Here is a 21,293-nt window from a genome sequence, read left to right on the forward strand (position 1 = left end):
CCAACATGGCAAAACCCCATCTCTACTAAAAATACAAAAATTAGCTGGGCATGGTGGCATGCGCCTGTAATCCCAGCTACTCGAGAGGCTGAGGTAGGAGAATTGCTTGAACCAGAGAGGTGGAGGTTGCAGTGAGCCAAGATCGCGCCACTGCACTCCAGTGTGGAAGACAGAACAAGATTCCATCACAAGAAAAAAAAAAAAAAAAGTAGCAGTGATGTGGAAGTGAGAGGGTTGGAGGCCTGTGGTAATGAACCAGCCCCATGGTAATGAACTTGTACTTCCCAGGTGTAGAGAAGCCTGGCACACCCAAGGTGGCCTGCCTGGAGACTGCCAGGGATGATAGGATGCCCGATATGGCGAGGGAGTCTTCTGTGCCCCCTGAACAATCATCCACCTTCCCTCCCATTGATCCATCCATCCCTATATCTACTTGTTTATCCACCCATCCATCCACCTCCCACCCATCCACCCACCCATCCATCCACCCACTTTATCCATCCATCCATCCATCCATCCATCCATCCATCCATCCATCTTTCATACGTCCACCCATCCATCCAACCACTTTATCCATTCATACATACACCCATCCATCCATCCATCCATCCATCCATCCATCCATCTTTCATACATCCATTCATCCATCCACCCATCCACCCACTTTATCCATCCATCCATCCATCTTTCATACATCCACCCATCCATCCATCCATCCATCCACTTTATCCATCCATCCATCCATCTTTCATATCCATCCACCCATCCATCCATCCACCCCCATCCATCCACACATCCACCTCATCCATCCATCCTCTTTTTTTAATCCACCCATCCACCCTTTATCCATCCATCCATCCTTCATCCATCCATCCATTTTCAACATCCCCCATCCACCCATTTATCCATCCATCCATCCATCCATCCATCCATCCATCCATTCTTTCATACGTCCTTCATCCATCCACCCATCCACCCACTTTATCCATCCATCCATCCAACCATCCAACCATCCATCTTTCACACATCCACCCATCCATCCAACCACTCATCCATCCATCCATCCATCCATCCATCCATCCATCCTCTTTTTTTTTTTGAGTGAGTCTCTGCAGCAGCGCGATCTCCGCTCACTGCAACATCAGCCTCCCAGGTTCAGTTCAATTGATTCTCCTGCCTCAGCCTCCTGAGTGGCTAGAATTACAGGTGCACCACCACGCCTGGCTAATTTTTGTATTTTTAGTAGAGATGGGGTTTTACCATGTTGGTCAGACTGGTCTCGAACTCTTGACCTCGTGGTCCGCCCACCTCGGCCCCCCAAAGTGCTGGAATTACAGGCGTGAGCCACCGTGCCCAGCCCCCATCCATCTTTCATACATCCAGCCATCCACCCATCCACCCATCCACCACCAGCCATCCAATCACCCATCCATCCATCCATGAATGAGCAGTGAGCATGAGCAGGCCACAGTCCCTGCCCTCAAGAAGCATGTGTTTTAACTGGGGGTGGTACAGAACATAAGCAAGTAAGTAAGTCAAGAAAGTCATCTCCAATGTTGATAAACGCCATGAAGAAGCTAAAGCAGAGAGTGACAGGCTGCTACTTGAGGTTGGAGGCCCAGGGGCAACCTCGCTGAGGAGGCGATATTTGAGTGAGGCCAAACAACCCAGGGAAGCCAGGGGAACATGGTGGGGCTGAGGCTTCTGGGCCTCCGTGCCCTCAAGGGACTCTTGGGTCTCCTGATCTCTACCCCCTGGTCCTGCCACCTCCAGCCCCATGCCCAGGAAGCGCAGGGTGGGCACAGGTGGGTGTGGAGTGGTGACTGCCCGCACTGGTGCCATGAGTGACATCACACCCGGGGGCTCCCTCACCCCCACTGCCCCCTAGGTCTGCAGCAAATCACCCTGATGCTTTAAAACAAATACCTCTTAATCACTAAAAATTGAAATGATTTCATGTGAAAATGTTAATGTATTCGGAATCACAGCCGCGCACTGCGTCTGACAAATTAGCACCCAGCCCGCTGCATTGTTTGTAGCTACATTTATCCTGGTGACGAGACACACACACAAAACGGCAGCGCAGAGGGGCAGAGAGGGCAGCTCCTGGCTGGGGGTGGGCATGGAGGAGGGGGAAGGAGGACGAAAGGGGGCTTGCAGAGGGAAACAGGGGTCTACAGGGGTCCAAGAGGGCTGAGAGAGGCCCAGACCCGCTCTGACCCTACTGCTAGCTGCACCTCTGGGGGCTCCCAGCTGTTTGGTCCCCTCTCCAGTCCTCTGTTGCCAATCTTGAACCACGAGACCTACACCAGGCTAACCTGACGGGCCACACACAGATTCAGGCACCAGCAAAGCAGGAGCACCAAGAGATGAGAAAAATGTTTGCAAGAATTTAACATTTCAAATATAAGAATCAGGACGTGGAGAAACTGGAACCCTCATTATTGCTAGTGAGAATGTAAAATGGTGCAGTTGTTAAGGAAAATAGTTTGGCAGTTCCTCAAGAAGTTCAACATAGAGTTACCATATGACCCAGCAATTCCACTCCTAGGTCTATGCCCAACAGAACTGAAAACATGTCTTTAAACAGATACTTGTACCCAAATGTTCAAAACAGCTTATTCAGTCACCAAAAGGTAGAAATGACCCAAATGTCTACCAATGGGTGAATGGATAAACCAAATGTGGTCCATCCATACAATGAAATATTATTTAACCACAAAAAGGAATGAAGGCTGGGCGTGGTGGCTCACGCCTGTAATCCTAGCACTTTGGGAGGCCGAGGTGGGTGGATTATTTGAGGTCAAGAGTTTGAGACCAGCCTGGCCAACATGGTGAAACCCCGTCTCTACTAAAAATACAAAAATTGGCTGGACGTGGTGGTGCATGCCTGTAATCCCAGCTACTCGGGAGGCTGAGGCAGGAGAATCGCTTGAACCTGGGAGGCGGAGGTTGCAGTGAGCCAATATCATGCCACTGCACTCCAGCCTGGGTGACAGAGTAAGGCTCTGTCACAAAAAAAAAAAAAAAAAAAGGAATGAAGCAATGATGCACGCTTTCATGCTACAACATGGATGAACCGGAGCACTATGCTAAGCGAAAGAAGCCAGGCACAGAGGACCACAAATTATATGATTCCATTTACATGAAATATCGTAATAGACAAGTCCATAGAGACAGAAAGCAAGGTGCTGTTTGCCAGGGGCTGGGGCAACGGGAGAATGGGGAGTGACTGCTTAATGGGGTCTCCTTTGTTCTGATGAAAATGTTTGGGCCGGACGCGGTGGCTCACACCTGTATTCCCAGCACTTTGGGAGGCCGAGACGAGTGGATCACGAGGTCAGGAGATCGAGACCATCCTGGCTAACATGGTGAAACCCTGTCTCTACTAAAAATATAAAAAATTAGCTGGGCATGGTGACGGACACCTGTAGTCCCAGCTACTCGGGAGGCTGAGGCAGGAGAATGGTGTGAACCCAGGAGGCAGAGCTTGCAGAGAGCTGAGATCGCGCCACTGCACTCCAGCCTGGGCAACAGAGCAAGACTCTTGTCTCAAAAAAAAAAAAAAAAAAGTTTGGAAACTAGATAGAAGTGATGGTCGCATAACATTGTGAATGTACTCAATGCCAATGAATTGTGCACTTAAAATGGTTAATTTTATGTTATGTGAATTCCACCTTGATTACAAAATGGCAAAGAAGAATTAAAAAAATGAAAAGAAAAAATATATATGCATCAAAGTCCAATTCCATTGGACTAAGCTCATTTTACCAGTTACTGTTTGATCCTGGGGTTGCTGAGGCCTGCGAAGGGTGGAAGTAACCTCCCTGGCCTTCTGCCTGCACCCTCCCACGGCTTCCACCCTTGCCCCGTCCCAGGCCTCAGGATCAGCTCCATGATAGCCCAGGCCCAGTCATTCTTCCCATTTCATAGATGGGGCAGAGGAGTGTATCTGGCCTGGGCTTGTGCTGTAGCAGCAGAGCAGGTCTGGGACCCAGGCCCCCTCCGACCAACTAACCCTAGCAAATGTGCCCTCAGCCCCTCCTGCCGTGCATCTCTGGAAGTGGAGGTGGCTTCTATGCATGTATAAATGAACACAGACACAAGTCATCACACCTCTCCTCGCCCAGCTCCACATTCCCTGTGACCAGACCAGAGTAGGCCCTTTGCTACACCCACAGCTGACTCCTTCTGTCATTCAGGTCTCAATTCAAGTGTCATCTCTTCCAGGACTGTCCTGTCTCACTGGCTACCCAGCATGCCCCTGCTTCCAGCTCCCTCAAGGTCACACGGCCCTCATGGTCATCTGCGGCACCTGACGCCAGGCCTGGCCCCAGCAGGTGCTCAATAAATGCTTATTTAATGGCCCAGGTGCCATCGTCACCTAGCTCTGTCCCTCAGTCCATCCCCTCTGCTTCTCTTAAAAGCTTGCTGAGGCTCTGGACCTTCTGCCCATTTTGCCTGCCATGGAGCTGGGGCTGGCACCTAGCTCTGCCATGGTAGCTGTGGGATGTGGGCACATCACTCACCTCTGAGCTACCCGTGGAGAGCTTTCGTCCAAGTACATCGCCAGTGCTCAGCAAGTATGCTTGTCCTGCCCTCGCCCCCCTTTCCCAAGTTTCTCCCTGAAACCTTCACTGCATCCTGTGCCTTTTCTACCTGGTATCCTTCCATGCTCTGCAAATTCCAAATGGCCTCTGTGTCCTACCTGTCTACACTGTTCACACTGTTCCAGCTCACTCCTGCTGCTTCTGAGCACAGCCTCCTCCGGCCACTCTCCCTGCCTCCTCCCAGCATGTCCTCCAGGCCTCATCAGAGGGGCCTTCGCCAAAGCCTTCCTCAAGGCTGCCTCCCCTCCTGCTCAAAACCTTACACACACTCCTGGGCCCCCACTGCTCTCTTCCAGGCCCCCTTTTGGCTTCCTCAAAATTGTCCCCTGAATCCTCCTTTCCACCCCAGCCGTGGCCATTCCCTAATCATCCTCTTAGAATGGGATTCGAGCTCATGCATGTCCGTGATCAGCTCCTTGTGAAAGCGTCTCTCATCTCCATTTCCCACCCTTATTGCATCTGAAAGTGCCACTCCTAGTTTCCAATTATCTTTTAGATGTTTCCACCTGACTATCTTCCATCACTTCAAACTGAACAGGCAAAATCTAAGGCCCCAAACACAGGCTCCAAGAGCTGGGAGGGAGGGAAGGAGAGGGATGGCCCTGCCCATGGCCTCGGTACCTGACACCCACCAAGCACTGTGCACAGGGTGGGGAGATGCAGCCTTGGTGTGCGTGGGAGCGGGGGTGAGTGGCAAAGAGAGGGCAGTGCGCAAGCACTGGGGGTGCATGGGGCGGGGGATACGGAGTGGTGAGAGTGCCTGGGACAGGGAGTACACAAGGCAGGGGTTACACAGGGTAGAGGTGTGCAGGGCAGGGCAGGCTGGTGCACAGGTGGTGGTGCTGCACAGGGCAGGGGGCAGAGGGGGACACGGAGTGTGAGAGTGCTCGGGACAGAGGGTACACAAGGTAGGGGGTGCACAGGGCAGGGGGTACACAGGTGGTGGGGGCGCACAGGGCAGGGAGTGCACAGGCACTGGGGGTGCATGGGCATGGGGGCACCTAGCAGTGGGGGGTGCTCATCTGCCAAAGTGGCATCCAGGTTCCAGCCCCAGCCACCCAGGAAAATGGGCTTGCTGGGCCCAGCCCAGATCTTTTGCTTTTTCAAGAGAAGCCTGACATTTGGATTTTTATGTGAATTCTCTCTCTCTCTCTCTCTCTCTTTTTTTTTAGAATGTTCTATCTGCCGCGTGGGGGCTAAATGCCCTGCCTGCTGCCACCTTGCTACCTCTGGGTGGGCGCTTTGCTCACATCATCATCTTTCTCCTAAGATCCTGGGCCAGGCCCCTTTCAGGTGCAGGACACAGAAACCCAACTCACACGGGCGTTAAAGCGGGAAGTTCTTGAATCTGGGGCCAGGAAGGCTGTTCAGAGCAGCTCACAGGACTGAGAAAAGCTGCAGGAACCAGAGCCTCAGGGCCTGGGGCCACTGGGACTGCCTCTTCCTCCTGCTTGTCCCTGATCTCCCTGTGCGCTGGCCTCACCCGCCTCAGCCCCACGGCCGCTTTCCATACAAGGCGGAAACAGTCCTGGGCCGGCGTCGGAACCTGCATCATTGCTGCCACCAACCCGGGAGGCATCCGGGCCGCACCTCCGCCTCCAGGCGGGAGAAGCCCTGGGAAGGATCCTGACTGGCTCAACCCAGGCCATGTGGCCAGCCTGGCCCAATCATGTGCCCAGATCTCCGGGACCATTCGCCAGCTGGGACAGGTGCTTTCCCCAGGGAGAGGCTGGGCTCCCATAACTGACAGTCCCACCAGGGCCCCAAGGTGGGAGGTCGCCAAAGGAGGGTGGAGGTGCTGTGCCCTGAGAAAGTATTTCAGCAGTGAAAACAATGGGTGGCGGAGAAACTACCAACGCCCTCGAGATGGAGCCAGCCGACCAGAAAGCCCAGTTCTCAAAGGGTAAGAAACTTCTCAAGACCGAACAGGGTGGCTGAGTGGAGTCCAAGTCAGTGTCCAGCCGTCCTTTTTCTTTTCCCACCGAGACTCACCGAGGCCACCTGCCCCTGTCCACGGTCTCCCTGACTGTCCCATAGAGCCCCCCTGTGGAGGCTGTCATTGCGCCCACATCCCCGAGCCTCTGCCTGCTGGGAGGGTCTCCCTCAGCCTCCCTGTGTCTCTCCCTGCTGGTCCCGACCTACCCTGTAGGGCTTCACAGAACCGAATAAATCCACCTTTCCCGACGGCTTTCAGTGCCCTAAAGGAAACAGGATGGCCCCAGCACCACCAGGACTTGTTGGACGTCTCTCCTGGGCCACGGCTGGCTTTAAGTCTGCCCTTTACCCCCAGTGCCTGCCTGACCCGACAACGCTGTTCCGCTCGCTTGGCTTCACGTGACCAGAGCCAGTTTCTGTTGCTTGTGACCCAGGCGCCCTGTCCACACTCTACACATAGCCTGGCAGGGTGGAGCTCCCTGGGTGGAGCCTCTTGCTCTTTCAGCTTCTCCCCTAAACCAGCTCCCCATCTATTTTCTGTTTCTGACATCACTTCCCCAGGCTCCAGAGCTCTGAATCATGTTTGCCTCCTCCCCTTCCCTCGCCCCCCCACATGCAGCATCCAGATGCAGCATCTCCCCCTTTGCAGCGTCTCCCACATCCATCTTTCTTACTCCATCCCTGCTGTCTGCCCACCACCAGGGAGGGACGCCTCGTCATTTCTTGCCTGGATGACCACGGCAGCCTCCCGGCTGGTCTCCTTGCCTCCAGCCTCTCCCTGCTCCCATCCATCCTCCATAGGCTGCCAGATTAATCTTCCTTAAACACTGCTCACTGCCTGTCACTCCCCAGCTCAGAGATGTGGTCACAGCCCTGTCGCTTGCTGGCACCCCACAGGCACCGTCTGCTCCAGCGGGGCTGCACGCCTCCCGGCTGCCCTGTACACATGCTGCTACTGGGATCGCCCGTCCACTCCTCCTCCTCCCCTCATTGTCTGGCCAAATTCCACCACATGCCAAGGTCCCAGCCTGAGTCCCTCCCCTCAGGGTTCCCAGAACTCTGGGGCAGAGGCAGGGGGTGCCCAGGGACCAGCTCTCAAGTCACAGGTTGGCCTGAGGCCGGCAGGTGGGCTGTCCTTGCTGGGCCTGTCTGGGCTCTGAAGTGCGGCTGTGGCCTCTGCCACCTCTCTGTTCTGCATGTCCTGGAGACACACCCTGGCTCCCAGGTGTCAGGAGTCCTACTCAGCCAAGTCACTCTGGTGACTCACCCTTCACCACGCCAACCTTCCTTCTCAGGCCCCCTCATGAACGCTCATTATCCAAGAATGAACACCTTCCCAAGATTCCAGGCCTGCAGGCCCTGCCCTTGACGCCCGCTGCTGCCAGTTTCATCAACCGAAGATCCTGCTCAGATTCCAGGCCTGCAGGCCCTGCCCTTGATACCCGCTGCTGCCAGTTTTATCAACCGAAGATCCTGCTCCACACACCCCTCCACACAAACACTTCAAGGGCGTGTCACAGAGGGGGGCCAAAAGTGAGCCTCCCCCGCCCCACGGGCCACACAGCTCACACCTGCAGAGCATTGACTGTGAGCCGGCATCAGGCTGCGCGCACCACATGGAATGACTCGTTCAATCCTTGCAGCCCTATGAGGTAGGAGCCTTTCATTGTCCCCGTTTTCCAGGTGAGCAAACTGAGGCACAGAGAGCTTAAATAGCCTGCCCGAGTTCACCCAGTTCAGGATTCTAACCCACATCAGAGCCCTGGCTCTTAAGCACAGTCCTCCCAGGTCCTAGTTGACTCTCTACCTTTCGACCTACCAGAGCCTGGTGTCCAGGAGGGAGGCTGCCCCTTCCAGCCTGGGAAGTCAGTTGGTCCTGCAGGGGAAGGCCTGAGATGCCTTTGTCCACTCCCTGCCTGTGGTCACTTCAGAGGGCTGGGAGTGGCCTTGGTCACGAGCAGTGGTGTATGCAGCCAGCTCGTCCTGGCTCAGGACAGCCCATCACTACAATTTCTAGAATTTTGTAAGCCAGTTGACATCACACTGGTAGCTTGATATAGGCCGTGGTGGGAGTATTTACACCAAGGAAATTGGCAAATTAGTCCCCCAGCCTGCCTGAAGAGCCAACTGTTAACCATTCAACAGGACACCACACTCTTGTGGGGGGAGGCAGAATGCTGACCGCTCTCAAGGTGTCCTGGCATTTGGGTGGTGGACTTCAGGAATTCACACCAAAGATGGGCCCCCAGTGGAGACAGGGGTCTGAAAGGAAAGAGGTCTTGAGAAGACCAAGTGGGTCTCAAAAATGGACCTCTGGTTGTGTGATCCTAAAGGAACTGGAGAAGGAAGGTCCCCAGAAAAGTGCCAGGGCAACAGCGAGATATCCAGGTAGGTAGGCTCAGACTCTGACCAGACCTGCCCAACATAGAAAGATGGCCCGAAACCAAGGACAAGCCACAGGTGAGAGGCATGGATGGAGGAACCACGCTCGGAAGCGGAGCACAGGTGCAGCGGCGTGAGGCTTATGGGCAATGCCAGAGAAACACAGGGCAAGGTCGGGGCTTGGAGGAAGGAGCCCAGAAGAGCTGAGCCCTGCTGCTGACCTCTGAGAAAGTGGTATGCGGGCAGCTGTGGGGCAGGAGCTGTAGTCTAGTCATCATAAGGAAGAAAGTTTGGTTTGGTGAATGTATCACTTAGGGTTCTTTGAAGGCAAGCAAGAAAAAAACAATTCTCACAAATTTAGGAAAGAAGCAGCACTGGCGGAAGACTGGGTTGTTGAGAGAAGGAACAGAAGCTTAAAGAGCAGGCTCTGCAGCTGGAAAAGAACCAGGCCAAGAGAAATACTTACCTAGCTCACCTGGGCCCTGCTGCTGGGATGAAGGGGCCCCCAAAACACCCCACTAAGACTGGAATGAAAGTTGGACCAGATACAAAACCTAACAAACATCCACTGGAGGTGCCACAGCCCAATGAGCCTTACGCAAACTCCAGGCACCGTTCTACAAGAGCTTCTCAATCAGCTGCAGATGACCAAAGGAAGGAGGGACCGTGAGAGGCCTGCTGGGATTCCCATGGCCCAGTCACGCCAGACCAGATTCCCTTATTATGGGGTTACTGTCCCATGGTAGATTAAGGATGGACTAGAAACACAGCATGTCTGAATTCCAGCCAGGCACCTGATAAAATATCTTAGATGGCCAAATGCAGATATATGGGCAGATGACAGCACAATGAAGGGGAGGCAAAACCTGCTGAATGGCCAGACTTGTTTTCTTTTTTTTTCTTTCTTTTCTTTTTTGAGACGGAGTTTCACTCTCTCACCCAGGCTGGAGTGCAGTGGCACAATCTCGGCTCTCTGCAAGCTCCGCCTCCCGGGTTCACGCCATTCTCCTGCCTCAGCCTCCCGAGTAGCTGGGACTACAGGTGCCCGCCACCACGCCCGGCTAATTTTTTGTATTTTTAGTAGAGACGGGGTTTCACCGTGTTAGCCAGGATGGTCTCGATCTCCTGACCTCATGATCCGCCCGCCTCGGCCTCCCAAAATGCTGGGATTACAGGCATGAGCCACCGCGCCTGGCCCAACTTTTTGTATTTTTAGTAGAGACGAGGTTTCACCATGTTAGCCAGGATGGTCTCGATCTCCTGACCTCGTGATCTGCCTGCCTCGGCCTCCCAAAGTGCTGGGATTATAGGCGTGAGCCACTGCGCCTGGCCCGGCCAGTTGTGTTTTCTAATGCTGCCAATAAAATAGTGTTGATCCAGATCCCGCTTTACTTCTGAGCCACAGGCTGTGCTTGGTGCTGTTCAGCATGCTTATTTAATACCTGGCAAAATGTGCTGACGACATCTGAGGATGATTGTGCCCACCCTTCTTGGTGGACAAGAAGCTGAGAGGAGCAGCAAATAGCCTGGGTAACAACAGGACAATGGCCTCGGTGGCTCTGGCCCAACCTAATCTGCACAATCATACCCCTGGCTATGGTGATTGGCTCACACAACTGGGCAGGGCACTGGAGGTGGACCAATGATGGAAGACTTGGACATGTGTTGGATGGTGGAGGGCAGAGATGTGCTCTTCTCCCCCATCCCGTGCGGAGCCTGGGCCTGGGCCTGTAAGGACGTAGTCCCGGGAGCCCCTGGCAGCCACCTTGGGATAGAGGGAAGAGGCTGTTGGAGAGTGGCGCCAAATCCCCAAGAGCAGAGATGAGGGAAGGATCTTGGCCATACTGTTCTCCCTGGATACGACCATGCCTGAAGCCACAGCCACCCCTGAGTTCAGTTCCATGTGCCATTATGGTCTCCCTCTTCTTAATTTTTTTTTTCTTAAGCCAGTGTGAGTTGGGTTCCAATATTTGCAACAGATACACTTAGTGTCCTATATCACTTCAAGCTGGGGCATTGTGGCACAGTGTGGTGAGCTCCCAGGGCTGAGGAGGCTGTGACAATTGGGTCACCACCCAGAGACAGGTAACAAAGATGTGGGGGGTTGGGATTCGGGCTTGGAGCCATGCTCACGAGGAGCAGCTGGGGAGGGCTGGCCAGGAAAGGGGCAGATGTGGCCAGGTGGGAGCCCTGTCTTAAATAACTGAAAGGGGCTCCCCCATCCTGTGCGGCCCCAGAAGGAAGGGCCCAAAACCATTTGAGGAGCTTACTGGGAAAGACTCCCCCTCATTATAAGAAAGTGGTTTTGAATAGTCCCAGTCGCCTGAAGATGTGTGGCCTGGACAAGTCCCTTTGGCTTAAAGCTCAGGGCTATAGGTGAGGAAAGCCAGCACCACGAGAGGAAGTTAATAATCAATGTCTGGTGGCCTGGACAGCCATTCTCAGGCTGGAAGCACACTAGGTGGGGTCAGGAGGCAGCATGGGGATGGGGAACGGGCTTGGCTGTGAGGGAGTTCACTTGAGGCCACACAGAGAATCAGGGTCTCTGGACTTTCTCCCATCAAGTCCATAGGATACCAGAGAGGCCATGGCAGTAAACAGCCACACAGGAGAGCCCACAAGGTGGGTGTGGTGTGTGCTGGGGGAGATCGGGCAGAGCAGTAGCTGCCCAGTAAGGTCCCAGCTCTGCCACTTCCTGCGGTGTGACCTCCCCTGATATGTGTCCTCATGTGACGCATGGGGCTAACTTTACCCACCTGTAGGTTGTCCTGAGGTTTTGATCAGATGATGTAGGCGGAGCCCAGATTACTACCATCACCAAGTTAATAAAGAATAAAAAACGTAACAGTCTAGAGCCCCCAGGGGCTCCTCCTCTTCCCCCCACACAGTCTCTCCTCTTAGCAAAAGGAGAATGCATTTGGGTGTCAGGCGCTGGAGTGGAGCCCCAGCCTGCAGAGGACAGCCGGGACCTGGGGCAAGTCGGTGCTCGGCCTCATCTGTAAAACGGGAATGGCGACACCGGTGCATCGGAAGCCCCGGCCTGCAGGAGGTACTCGGGTTATGGGGACGTTCTCCTCCCTTTGGCAGCGAGATCAGCCCGGGGTCTTCGGAAGCCCCAGGCACAAGATCGCCTGAGAAGCCCTGCGCCCACCCACTTCTCAGGGGGCCCAGGAAGGGCGGGCAGGGGCAGGGGCTGCAGCTGGGCTACAGCACGGAGGCGGGGCGGAGGCGGCCGCACGGCGGTGCCCGAAGGCTGGACGCCCGCTCCCCGGGCGGCAGCCGAGCGCTCAGCCAGGAACTTGTTAACAGGCCCCGAACAAAGAGCCGCTAATCCGGCGGGCGGCCGCGGGCGGGCTGGCGGGCGGAGGGATCCCGCCCCTTCCCGGCTTGGCCGCCGGAGTTTGCAACGCGTTAATTACCCCGCGCCCGGCTGCCCCGCGGCACCCACCCCCGGCCTGGAGGTCCTCGGGCGCGAGCCTCCCGCAGCCCCGCCCGACGGGCGCCGCGGCGAATGGCGAAGCCCCTTGGCCCCGGCTGCCATGGGCTCGGGCACCCGCGCTCCACGGCAGCTCACGTGCCCCCGCAGATCCGCCGGCCTGAGGGCCCCAGCGTACCAAGCTACCGAGACAGCGGGGCGGGGACTGCCGAGGCCCGAGACACGCGCTGAGGAGGGGCTGCTACCCGCCAGTGACGAGTACATTTGTTTGGGGAGGGGGATGCGGGGTGGGGGGCGGTGCTGGAAAGATGCAGACCTGGGAAAAAACCACTGGCCCCTCGGCTCCACTGGGTCCCCGCCCCGATTAGGAGGGGTAGAGTCTAATTCAGGGAGTACTCCCCTAGACCCCACAGCCTCTCCACTGGACCTGCTGGCCTGGGGCACGGGATTCCACCTGCTGCCCTGGCTGGGGACACGTAGGGCAGAGGTGGGATGCAGGGTCCAGACTTCTCTCCCCAAGGCGCTTCAGGTGCTGTCAATCTAGACAGACTCCCCCGGCCTTCCCCCCACCCCCGCCCCATCTCAGCTACATGTTTGCCTGGAGCTCAAGGTGACCCTGAGCCTTCCAGACGGACACAGCTCTGATATCCCAGTGTGGGAGAGTCCCGGCTCTGGGGGCCCCACCAGTCAGGGTGACGGCTGGCCCTTGGCGCTCCCACCACAGCACAGAAGCAGGGGCCTCACGGCCCCTCCCCCATCAAAATGGTACCTAAAACTTCCCCTTCCCCAGATACTCTGGGGCTGAGCAGCTGCCACTCAGACCTCCCAGAGCTCTGTGTGGCTCCCCCTCTCCCACCTCAAACAGGGCTGGGAGGGCCAGTCAAGGACCACCTGCCCTTGCATGATAAGAAACAGAGAGGAAGCCAGGCCTGTCCCCAGCCCAGAATGGGAAGCTCACCCCAGGCCTTTTCCCTCCCGCCTGGTTCCCCAGCCGCACCGTCTTCCACAAAGACAGCCAAGGACTCCCCCGCTTCCCGAAGGAGAGGACTGAACAGTGCCCTCTGCCATGTCATCATCAATTGCTAACATGTATTGAGTGCCCACTATGTGCCAGCACTGACACGCTTCAGCCTGCCTAATCTGCACAAAAACCTAGGAGGTGGGTTCTTTTTGAGTCCGTTGTACAGACAAGGAAACTGAAGCCGTGCAGGGAGGAGCTGGATGCAGGGCCAGGAGGCATGCACTCTTGGGGGCTGGCCCTACCTTTGTGCCTAGGCACCTGCCTGGCCTCACCCTAGTACTGGTCCAAACCCAGCCACAGAGCTTGCCAACTCACCTGTTTCACTACCTCCTCCATGTGCCTGGGGTTCTGGGCCCCTGGGGTCTGAAGCTGCCTGTCACACCTGACATCAGTGCCCAGGAAGGGGGTGGGCCTTGGGCACGTGGGCCTTGGGCACTGGGACCCTGACCTTCTGGGTGCCCTGAGAAGGCCTGTTTCTGACATAGGAGGTATTTGCCAGCAGAAGTGGGCCCTTAATTCCTGGCCTAGGGGTTGAGACTCACAGTCCCCAGCTCTGCCTCACAACCACTTTTGGCTCTGCCCCAGCAGCCACCTGGCTCTCCAGTGACGCAGGCAGCCCCTGCCAGGGCGGCTGATGTCTGTGGCAGGTGCTGGGCAGGTGTGAGCAGTTCCTGGGGGAGCCTGCTGCTGAGTGCGGAGTCCACCCCAGGCTCCAACACAGGCATCATTGGGTATACTACACCCTTTAGTATACAGAGAGGCAAACAGCCCAGAGAGGTTAAACGATTTGTCTAAAAGATCACACAGCAATCACATAGCAGAGAGAGGACTAGAATTTCGTTCTGTTCAGGGCTCCTGCCCCACTCTGTGCCATGTCCTGAGAGTCAGAGATGATCATCAACACACAGTTGCATGACAAGCTGAGCCCAAATCTTCATCTTCAGAACCTCCAAACAACTGCCCCTTGTGCACTGAAAGCACTGATGTCTGAATCAGGCCCAAGTCCCTGCAGTGGGTGGTGTATGTGCCAATGGCGGGGGAGGGGGGACGCTTCTTCCAACCAACCAGAAGGGGCCACTGCCTGGGCCTGGGGCAGTGGGAAATGAAGCAGCTCACATTGAGACGCATTTTTCTCCTGTGTCTGGGCTCGGGCTTAAGTCCCCACCTCTGTCCTAACTCATGCCATCCCCCCACAAATGCGAAGGAACACAGAGGAAGGAGACAGACAAGCTATGGCACCTACTGGGTGTCGGGGTTCACCCTGAGTGCCCTCTCCACATTGCCCATCAGTCTGTTACTATAACCCCAGAAAGCAAGCATGACCCATTCTATCAATGTGGAAACAGGCTGGGGACTGCAAGTTGCTTGTCCAAGGACACGAGGCTTGGGTTGGAAGTGGGCCCTGACTGCCTCCTAAGCCCCTGTCCTTTCTGCTCTACCTGGCAAGAATAAGGGGTGAGACTCCCCAGAAGGCAGGAGGACCCTTCAATGCCACTCCCACAGGAGCAGACAAGGAACGAAGGGGTGGGCTGGTGGAACTGATTGCAGGAAGCTGAGCTCCTGTCTGAGCGTGGTTGGGCCCTGGGGCTCAGCCTCAGGAACCAGGAGTCCCACCCCACGTAGGAGCTGTGCAGAGCAGCCCACGTCTTGACGTGACTCTGTGAATGACACCATTTGCTCAAGAAAACATTCACTCTGGGAAAATCCATGCCAGGGTGGGGATGGGGGTTCCTACTCAACAGACATGGGCATACAACTTGCGTGAGTGGCCCACAAGCATGCACCAATGTGAGCTGGTTTGCTGTCCATACATGTGGCTGGGGCACAGCATCCCCCACCCCAGGATGGGGCCTAGTTTTCCGGGTCCCCACCCTGGACAGGAGGCCGTCTCCAGCCTCCCTGGAGCATGGCAGTCCATGTTCGGGGACAGGGATGGGGTGGTTGCTGAGAGGGGCAGAGCAAACATCTCTCCCTGTCCCCAGCAATAGCAGCCCTCCCTGCCTGGACAGAGAACCCAAACTCAAAACGGGGAAATGAAGAGAAATAGCACCTGGCTGGCAGTGACTCGTTGCAAGTTGGGGCGGAGAACAGGGTCACCGCACCATAAACAATGGCAATACCTGAGGGAGGCACTGGAGGAGAAGGAGGCGGCTCAGGTCAGAGGCTTCTGGCAGTTTCCCCAAGGCTGAGGACTCAGTACCTCAGTCTTTCTTTAGCCCACCCAAAGCACATCAGTATGCCAGGGCTCCTTTGCAGGGGAGGAGGTGGGAGGCCTTTGGGAGGGGCTGGACTGAAGCTTCGGGCTTCACAGTGCAGGGATTGGCAGCAGCAAAGGGGTGTGTCCCAGGTCTGGACAGAGCCAACATTGGGGTGTTGGGTGGGGAGCATGCTGGCGGGGTCAGTGGCACGAGGCTTTGCAAGGCAAGGGAGCTACAGTCTGGAAGCCGGAGCTTGCCTGGGGGTGCCCACCCCAGCAGCAGTCAGAGCCAGGGAGGGCACCCGACCTCCAGATAGACCAGCCCAGAGCTGATGTGGGGTGATGACGAGGGAGGAAGGTATTTTCCTAAGGGCCCAAGGGGCTCAAGCTTTGGATTGACCCGCAGGCACTGGGAGTCACCGAAAGCTTTCTAGCAGATTTCCAGCCTGGATGCCAGGGGATGCCTTAGTCTGAGTGGAGGAGGCCTGAGGGCGATGGGTGGTGGTGGCTGCTGCAGTGGTCCAGGTGAGGAAGAAAGGAGTGGAGGAAGACAAAGAAGTCAAGAGACATGAGCAATGTCACAAGTAGGCCTGAGTTGGAGGACTTGGTGACATATTAGATGTGAAGCGTGAGAGAGAAGGGAGAACCAAGGGAGATGCAAAGGCTTCCAGCCCCAGGCTGGGAGAACAGGAGGGGACGACAGGGCCCTTGGGAGGAGGGGGCATCGGGAGAGGTGTGGCCTAGAACAGGAGGCCCCGCATGCATGTGCGTGGACACACAGGTTCCCAAGTGGCAGCTAGGCCCAGCACTAGAGCAGGGGAGCCCCACCCCAAGCTCAGGGCAGGCTCCTGCCTTCTGAAGCCTCAGAGCTCCAGCCTGCGGGTCTGGGCCCAGAGCAGCACTAGGCAGGAAGAAGGGTTGTGAGGACAGGGGCTCTCTGGTCCTTGGCTGAGGCCAAAGTTGGCTGCTCCTGGGAACCAGGGCCGAGACTTCTGGTTGTGGGCTTGGTACCTGGATCAATGCCTATCCCTGGTTCCCGAGAGAAGCCGCTCCCAACACAGGCAAGTGAGGAGCAGGCAGGCAGCAAGAGGACCAGCTCTCCCCTGGGGGGACCTAGGGGCCCCAAAGCCCAGGCCACCCCACCCGCAAGGCAGGGTGAGCAGGAACAGGGTATCTCCTAGCCCTGGAGGATTAAGACCCCCTCAGCCAGCTTCATTCTCCCAAGTGTGGGGTGGACAGACGAGTCCTAGGTCAGCCCTAAGTATGGGGAGGGGGTCTGAGAAGGAGGAGCAAGGCTAGATGGTTGGGGTCAGGTCGGGCAATGCGGCAATGCCACAGCATGGCACCCCTCAGCCCCATCTTCAAGGGAGCTAGCTCCCAAGTCCCTCCTGCTCAAGACTGCAGAGGTCTGGGTGACAGGGAGACCACAGGGGCAGGGTGGGGGTGTGCATGCCAGCTGCGTGTGACGGGGTTTCAGAGGGAAAATCCTGTGAGACAGATGGGTGCTTGCGTGCGCGGGCACAGAGAGGGCCTGCAGGTGCAAGCGTGCTGAAGGGACAGGCTTTGTGTGATGTCCAGCAACAGAGGGTGGGTGCGTGGCCTGGGGAGCAGGCGGCTGCAGTCGGTCGCGCTGGCCCCTGGCGCCCCCTGCTGCCCGCTGGCCATCCCTCCCTCAGCGGCTCACAGACACATTTTTCACCAGAGGCTGTTGCCACAGAGGAAAAAGGCAGCGCGGGAGGAGCCGGGGGTCACCGCAGGGCCAGCCTGCCTGGGCGTCCACATGTGCCCAGTGCCTGTGGGGCACAGGGGGAAGGGAGTCCCAAAGAAGTAGGGCCAGCCCCTCCCCACCCCATGGCCTTCAGCAGCTCCTCCCGCAGGCCCAGGGGCAGAGTTGATGCCTTGGGGCAGGCTCTGCTTCAGCCCCTGCAGCACCTGTGCCCACCTGCCAACTCCCTGGGCAACCTTGGGCCAGGCCTCAACAGATGCCCTGCCAACCAGGGATGCAGTTTCCCCACCCCACAGCCTCCTGAGGAGTCCATGTGGCAACCCCCCGCTCCAGGCTGCAGCACCCTGATTCACCGGTACCTGTGCCCCCTTATCTGTACACACTCACCTGTGCAACTGCACACAGCCGTCACACACGTGCGGCATGCTGGTCATCACACACGTTCATCAGGGCACACACATACCAATGCTGCACACACCATGCCAACCCCCCTCGTTACCCGGGCACACATGTCAACCCACAGCCTTCACACGTGCTCATGTGGGCGACATGCAGCTATGACCACACAGCCCTCACAAGCATCAACCCAGAAAACATTTCCAGGGTACCTAATGGGTGTCGGGCAACACCCCACCTGTGTGTGGGGCACTAATACCCCCACCTCATCATGGACAACAGTGCAACCTGCACCCGAGTGCTCATCTGCGGAGCTGCACACACGCCCCTAACACACACATGTGGGGGACACGGACACACACCCAACAGCAGTTCAGCCTCTCAGCTTGGTCAGGATTAGAAGGAGAGGCCCTGGAGAAGAAGAGGGGTGCTGAGGGAGAAGGGAGATAGAGGGGGTGGGATGGAGTAGAGAGGGGTACTGAGGAGGCAGGATGGGGCGCGGGGTCAGGCAGTGGCGGGTGCAGGATGCGCGCTGTGCAGAGACACCCTTTAAGGAAACAGCCATCAGCCTCAATTATCAGGCTGGCCCCTGAGCTCTCACTCATTGATCTCTGATCAATATGGTTTGGCAGCTCAGAAACCCCAATGCTCCCTTCCAACACTCCTGTTATAAGCAGCAGCCTAGCCAGGCTGGGGAGTAACCGCCCAGGTTCTAGGGGCAGCAAGAATCGAGAATTGCCAGGGTAAGCCTCAAGCCCCCTTGACCACACAAATGGCACCCACCCCCCACCACCACAGACACATACGCTCAGCTCAGCTAAGTGCATGGGGGGCAGAGATCAGGAGGCCCCCACAGCTCAGCCTAGGTGAAGGCTCAGGGAGAGCAGACAAAGGATGCAGGGGAACTTCCTCCCCCAAGCCCCTTCCCAAGGGAATGAGGTGGGCTGAGGGCTGAGTTAGCAGCGGGTTAGGGTGACCAATGGGGGCATGCAGGGACTAAGAAAGGCTATGGAGTTTAAGGAAGAAGGGGAAGCTGGCGGACCAACCACACACAACTCTGGCCCCCCCGCACCAGGGAGGCCGGGGCCGTGGCTCCTGACCGCGGCGCTTTGACTGTGCTGGCTGCAAGGACTGGGGGCTGGTGTATGCGCCTCCACGCCTGAGTGTGTGCGTGTGCGAGCGTGTGTGGTGGGGACAGAGGAGGACACTGTGTTCTGGACGTGGGCAGAGGCCAGGTGCCAAGCTGGGAGATTGTGAGTGGCTGTTTAGGGCAGATGCTACCGGGAAGAGGTATCTTAACCGCTCCCCGCACCCCCCATTTCCTGGGCACTGGGATACGCTCAAAACCCTCTAATCTTCGAATCCTCAAAGTCAGGCTCTCTGGGGTTGATCCAAACCCCCAGCCCTGCTCCGGGCCCAGGCAACCAGCAAACTTCCCCCACCCGGAGGCGTGGGGTGTCTACACTCGCCAGCCCCGCGCGCTGACAGCTGCTCCTGGACTTGGCAGAACCCAGGCTTCCGGGAGAGCGCGCGGGGAAGCTGCGCAGCAGCAAGAAGAGGCCCCCGCGTGCCGCCTCGCAAAGTTTGGCCTCGGGGGGCTCCCAGCCGGGTCTGGAAGCTCTGGTCAGGGACCCCCAGAGCAGCGAGCGTTCGCGCGCACGGTCCCCCGCATGCCTCCCCAGAGCGCGCGCGGCGTGACTCACCCGAGCCGCGGAGCCAGGCGGCGAGGACTATGCCCAGGAGTGCTGGCCACAGGCCGGGCCGGACGGCCATGGCCGCGGGCGGGCGGGCCGGGCGCGGGGCCCCGCGGGCGGGAGGGCGGCTTTAGCGCCTCAGCCCGGAGCCCCAGCTCGGGGCGCCCCCGGGGCCCATGCCAGCGGACTGCGCTGCCTCCGGGCGGCCGGCTGCCGGGCGCACGCGGCGCGTGGCTCCCTTGGGCACGGGAGCGCAGCAATGCAGCCGGGGCGGAGCGCAGCGCCAGCCGCGCCGCGCACCGAGCCAGCCGCGCCGCGGAGCCCGCAGCCGGAGAGCGGGCCGGTGGGCGCCGCAAAACCCGGACTGGAGCGACGGAGCGGGGCGGCGGCTGGGAGGGGCGGGGGAAGGAAGGAGGGGCCGGGCCGCCCCGCGCAGCGCGCGCGGGCCACCCCCAGCACCGGGAATCCCTCTGGGCGATGCCTGAGGCTCCCCCAGGGAGGGGCTTGGGGTGGTGGGCGTGGAGGCCTCCCACCGCCCCGCGCGGTCTCCAGGGACAGGGGCAGGAGTCTGAAACCCGGAGTGGATCGGTGCTCCGGATCCGGGCTCTCGCGGGCCCGCCAGTCTGCGCACAGGTGGCCCGGGAGGGGCCCGGGGCTGCGGCGACCCCGGCGCGGCGCCAGCCTGCAGAGAGCCGCCCAGGGCAGGGGTGTCCCGGGCAGGTTCCGCTGCAGTCCTCTCCCCCGCCCCTTCCTCGCGGCGGCGCTCCGGGGCCGTCCGGGCGCCGCGGTACCCTGCCAGCCCGCGGCTTGGTTAGGGGACTGCGAGAGAGCGCCGGGGCCCTGGCCCGCGCGCAGAGGTGCCCTGGCCACCAGAGCTGGCAGGCCAGACTCGGGGACACCCGCAGTCCCAGCCTCGCAGCCTGGTGGATTCCAGGGGCGCGCCTCACACCATGACCCAAGGTTTCCCTAACCCCTCGGCGCCGTTTGCCGAAGGAAAACAACCTTCAGGCGCAGCGCACCCGACTGGGCGCGCGGTGTTTGAGCCCCGAGAGCGCACGGCGCCCGCGACGTGGGCGTAAAGGAACGAGCTGGGCTTTGGCAGCTAGGGAGACCGCGGGTAGGGTCTAGGCGACTTCACCTTCTCGCTCTGTGACCTTGGTCAAGTCACGTCGTCAACTGGAGCCTCCAGCAGTGACCGCTGCTGGAGTCTCCTGCGCCCCACCCCCATTCCCTAATCGGGTTAAAATAAACAGAGGGCTGCCTTGAAGGAGAAAGGAAATGACAGCCGCGCGCAGTGTGCCTGGGGGGAGTGATCGGAAAAGAGAGGGTCCTAGTCTAGGTCGGGAGGGGAATGAGCAGGGTGAGGGCAGGGTCGCAAACTCAAACGCCTACGGGGCCAGTCGATAATATACATTGGCGCTGCAGGCTAGGCGATATAAGGAATGGTCTTGCTTCCACAAAGAGCTATGAGCTCTCCTATATTTCTTGAGACACGAGGCCCTCTCTCGGTCTGTCTTTTGTCTCCCACTTTTGATAGAGAAGGGTTATGAAAAATGTTTTGCTTTCCTCTTAAGTCTACTATAAAAAACACCAGCTAAAGCTCCAGAGGCAACCATACAGACACTGGGCTCCATCGCCAGGGAGGCAAAGGGCAGTGCTGGGGACGGGGCACAAGGATCCCATCTCAAGGGACAGCCGCCTCTTCTGCTCTAGGTGCTGGTTGTCGGGGGAGGTGACCGGGGCACAGTATAGCCGCATCTTCCAAATTTTCAACAGAAGCCGTCGTATGTGAAATATTCTGATTTAAAATTTTTAACTAGTAAAAAATAATTTTTTAGACTTCATGTGAGCCCAGGGGAAAATGTCCATCACCTTCTGGTTTGGGAACTCTGCTTT

At 57.8% G+C, this 21,293-nt stretch overlaps 1 protein-coding gene across 3 annotated transcripts in view; it reads right to left on the reverse strand.

The window, feature by feature from the left end:
• UNC5A (unc-5 netrin receptor A) overlaps positions 1-19,754 on the reverse strand; it is a 66,957-nt gene extending 47,203 nt beyond the window's left edge. For all 3 annotated transcript variants that reach the window (XM_032158744.2, XM_032158743.2, XM_058440183.1), the window contains exon 1: positions 19,407-19,754. In XM_032158744.2, the coding sequence (XP_032014635.1) occupies positions 19,407-19,476 (70 nt within the window). In that variant the 5' untranslated portion in view covers positions 19,477-19,754. The remainder of the gene's footprint in view (positions 1-19,406) is intronic.
• Positions 19,755-21,293: the final 1,539 nt, after the last annotated feature.

This window comes from Hylobates moloch, unplaced genomic scaffold (assembly GCF_009828535.3).
Source record: "Hylobates moloch isolate HMO894 unplaced genomic scaffold, HMol_V3 SCAFFOLD_6, whole genome shotgun sequence".
NCBI lineage: Eukaryota > Metazoa > Chordata > Mammalia > Primates > Hylobatidae > Hylobates > Hylobates moloch.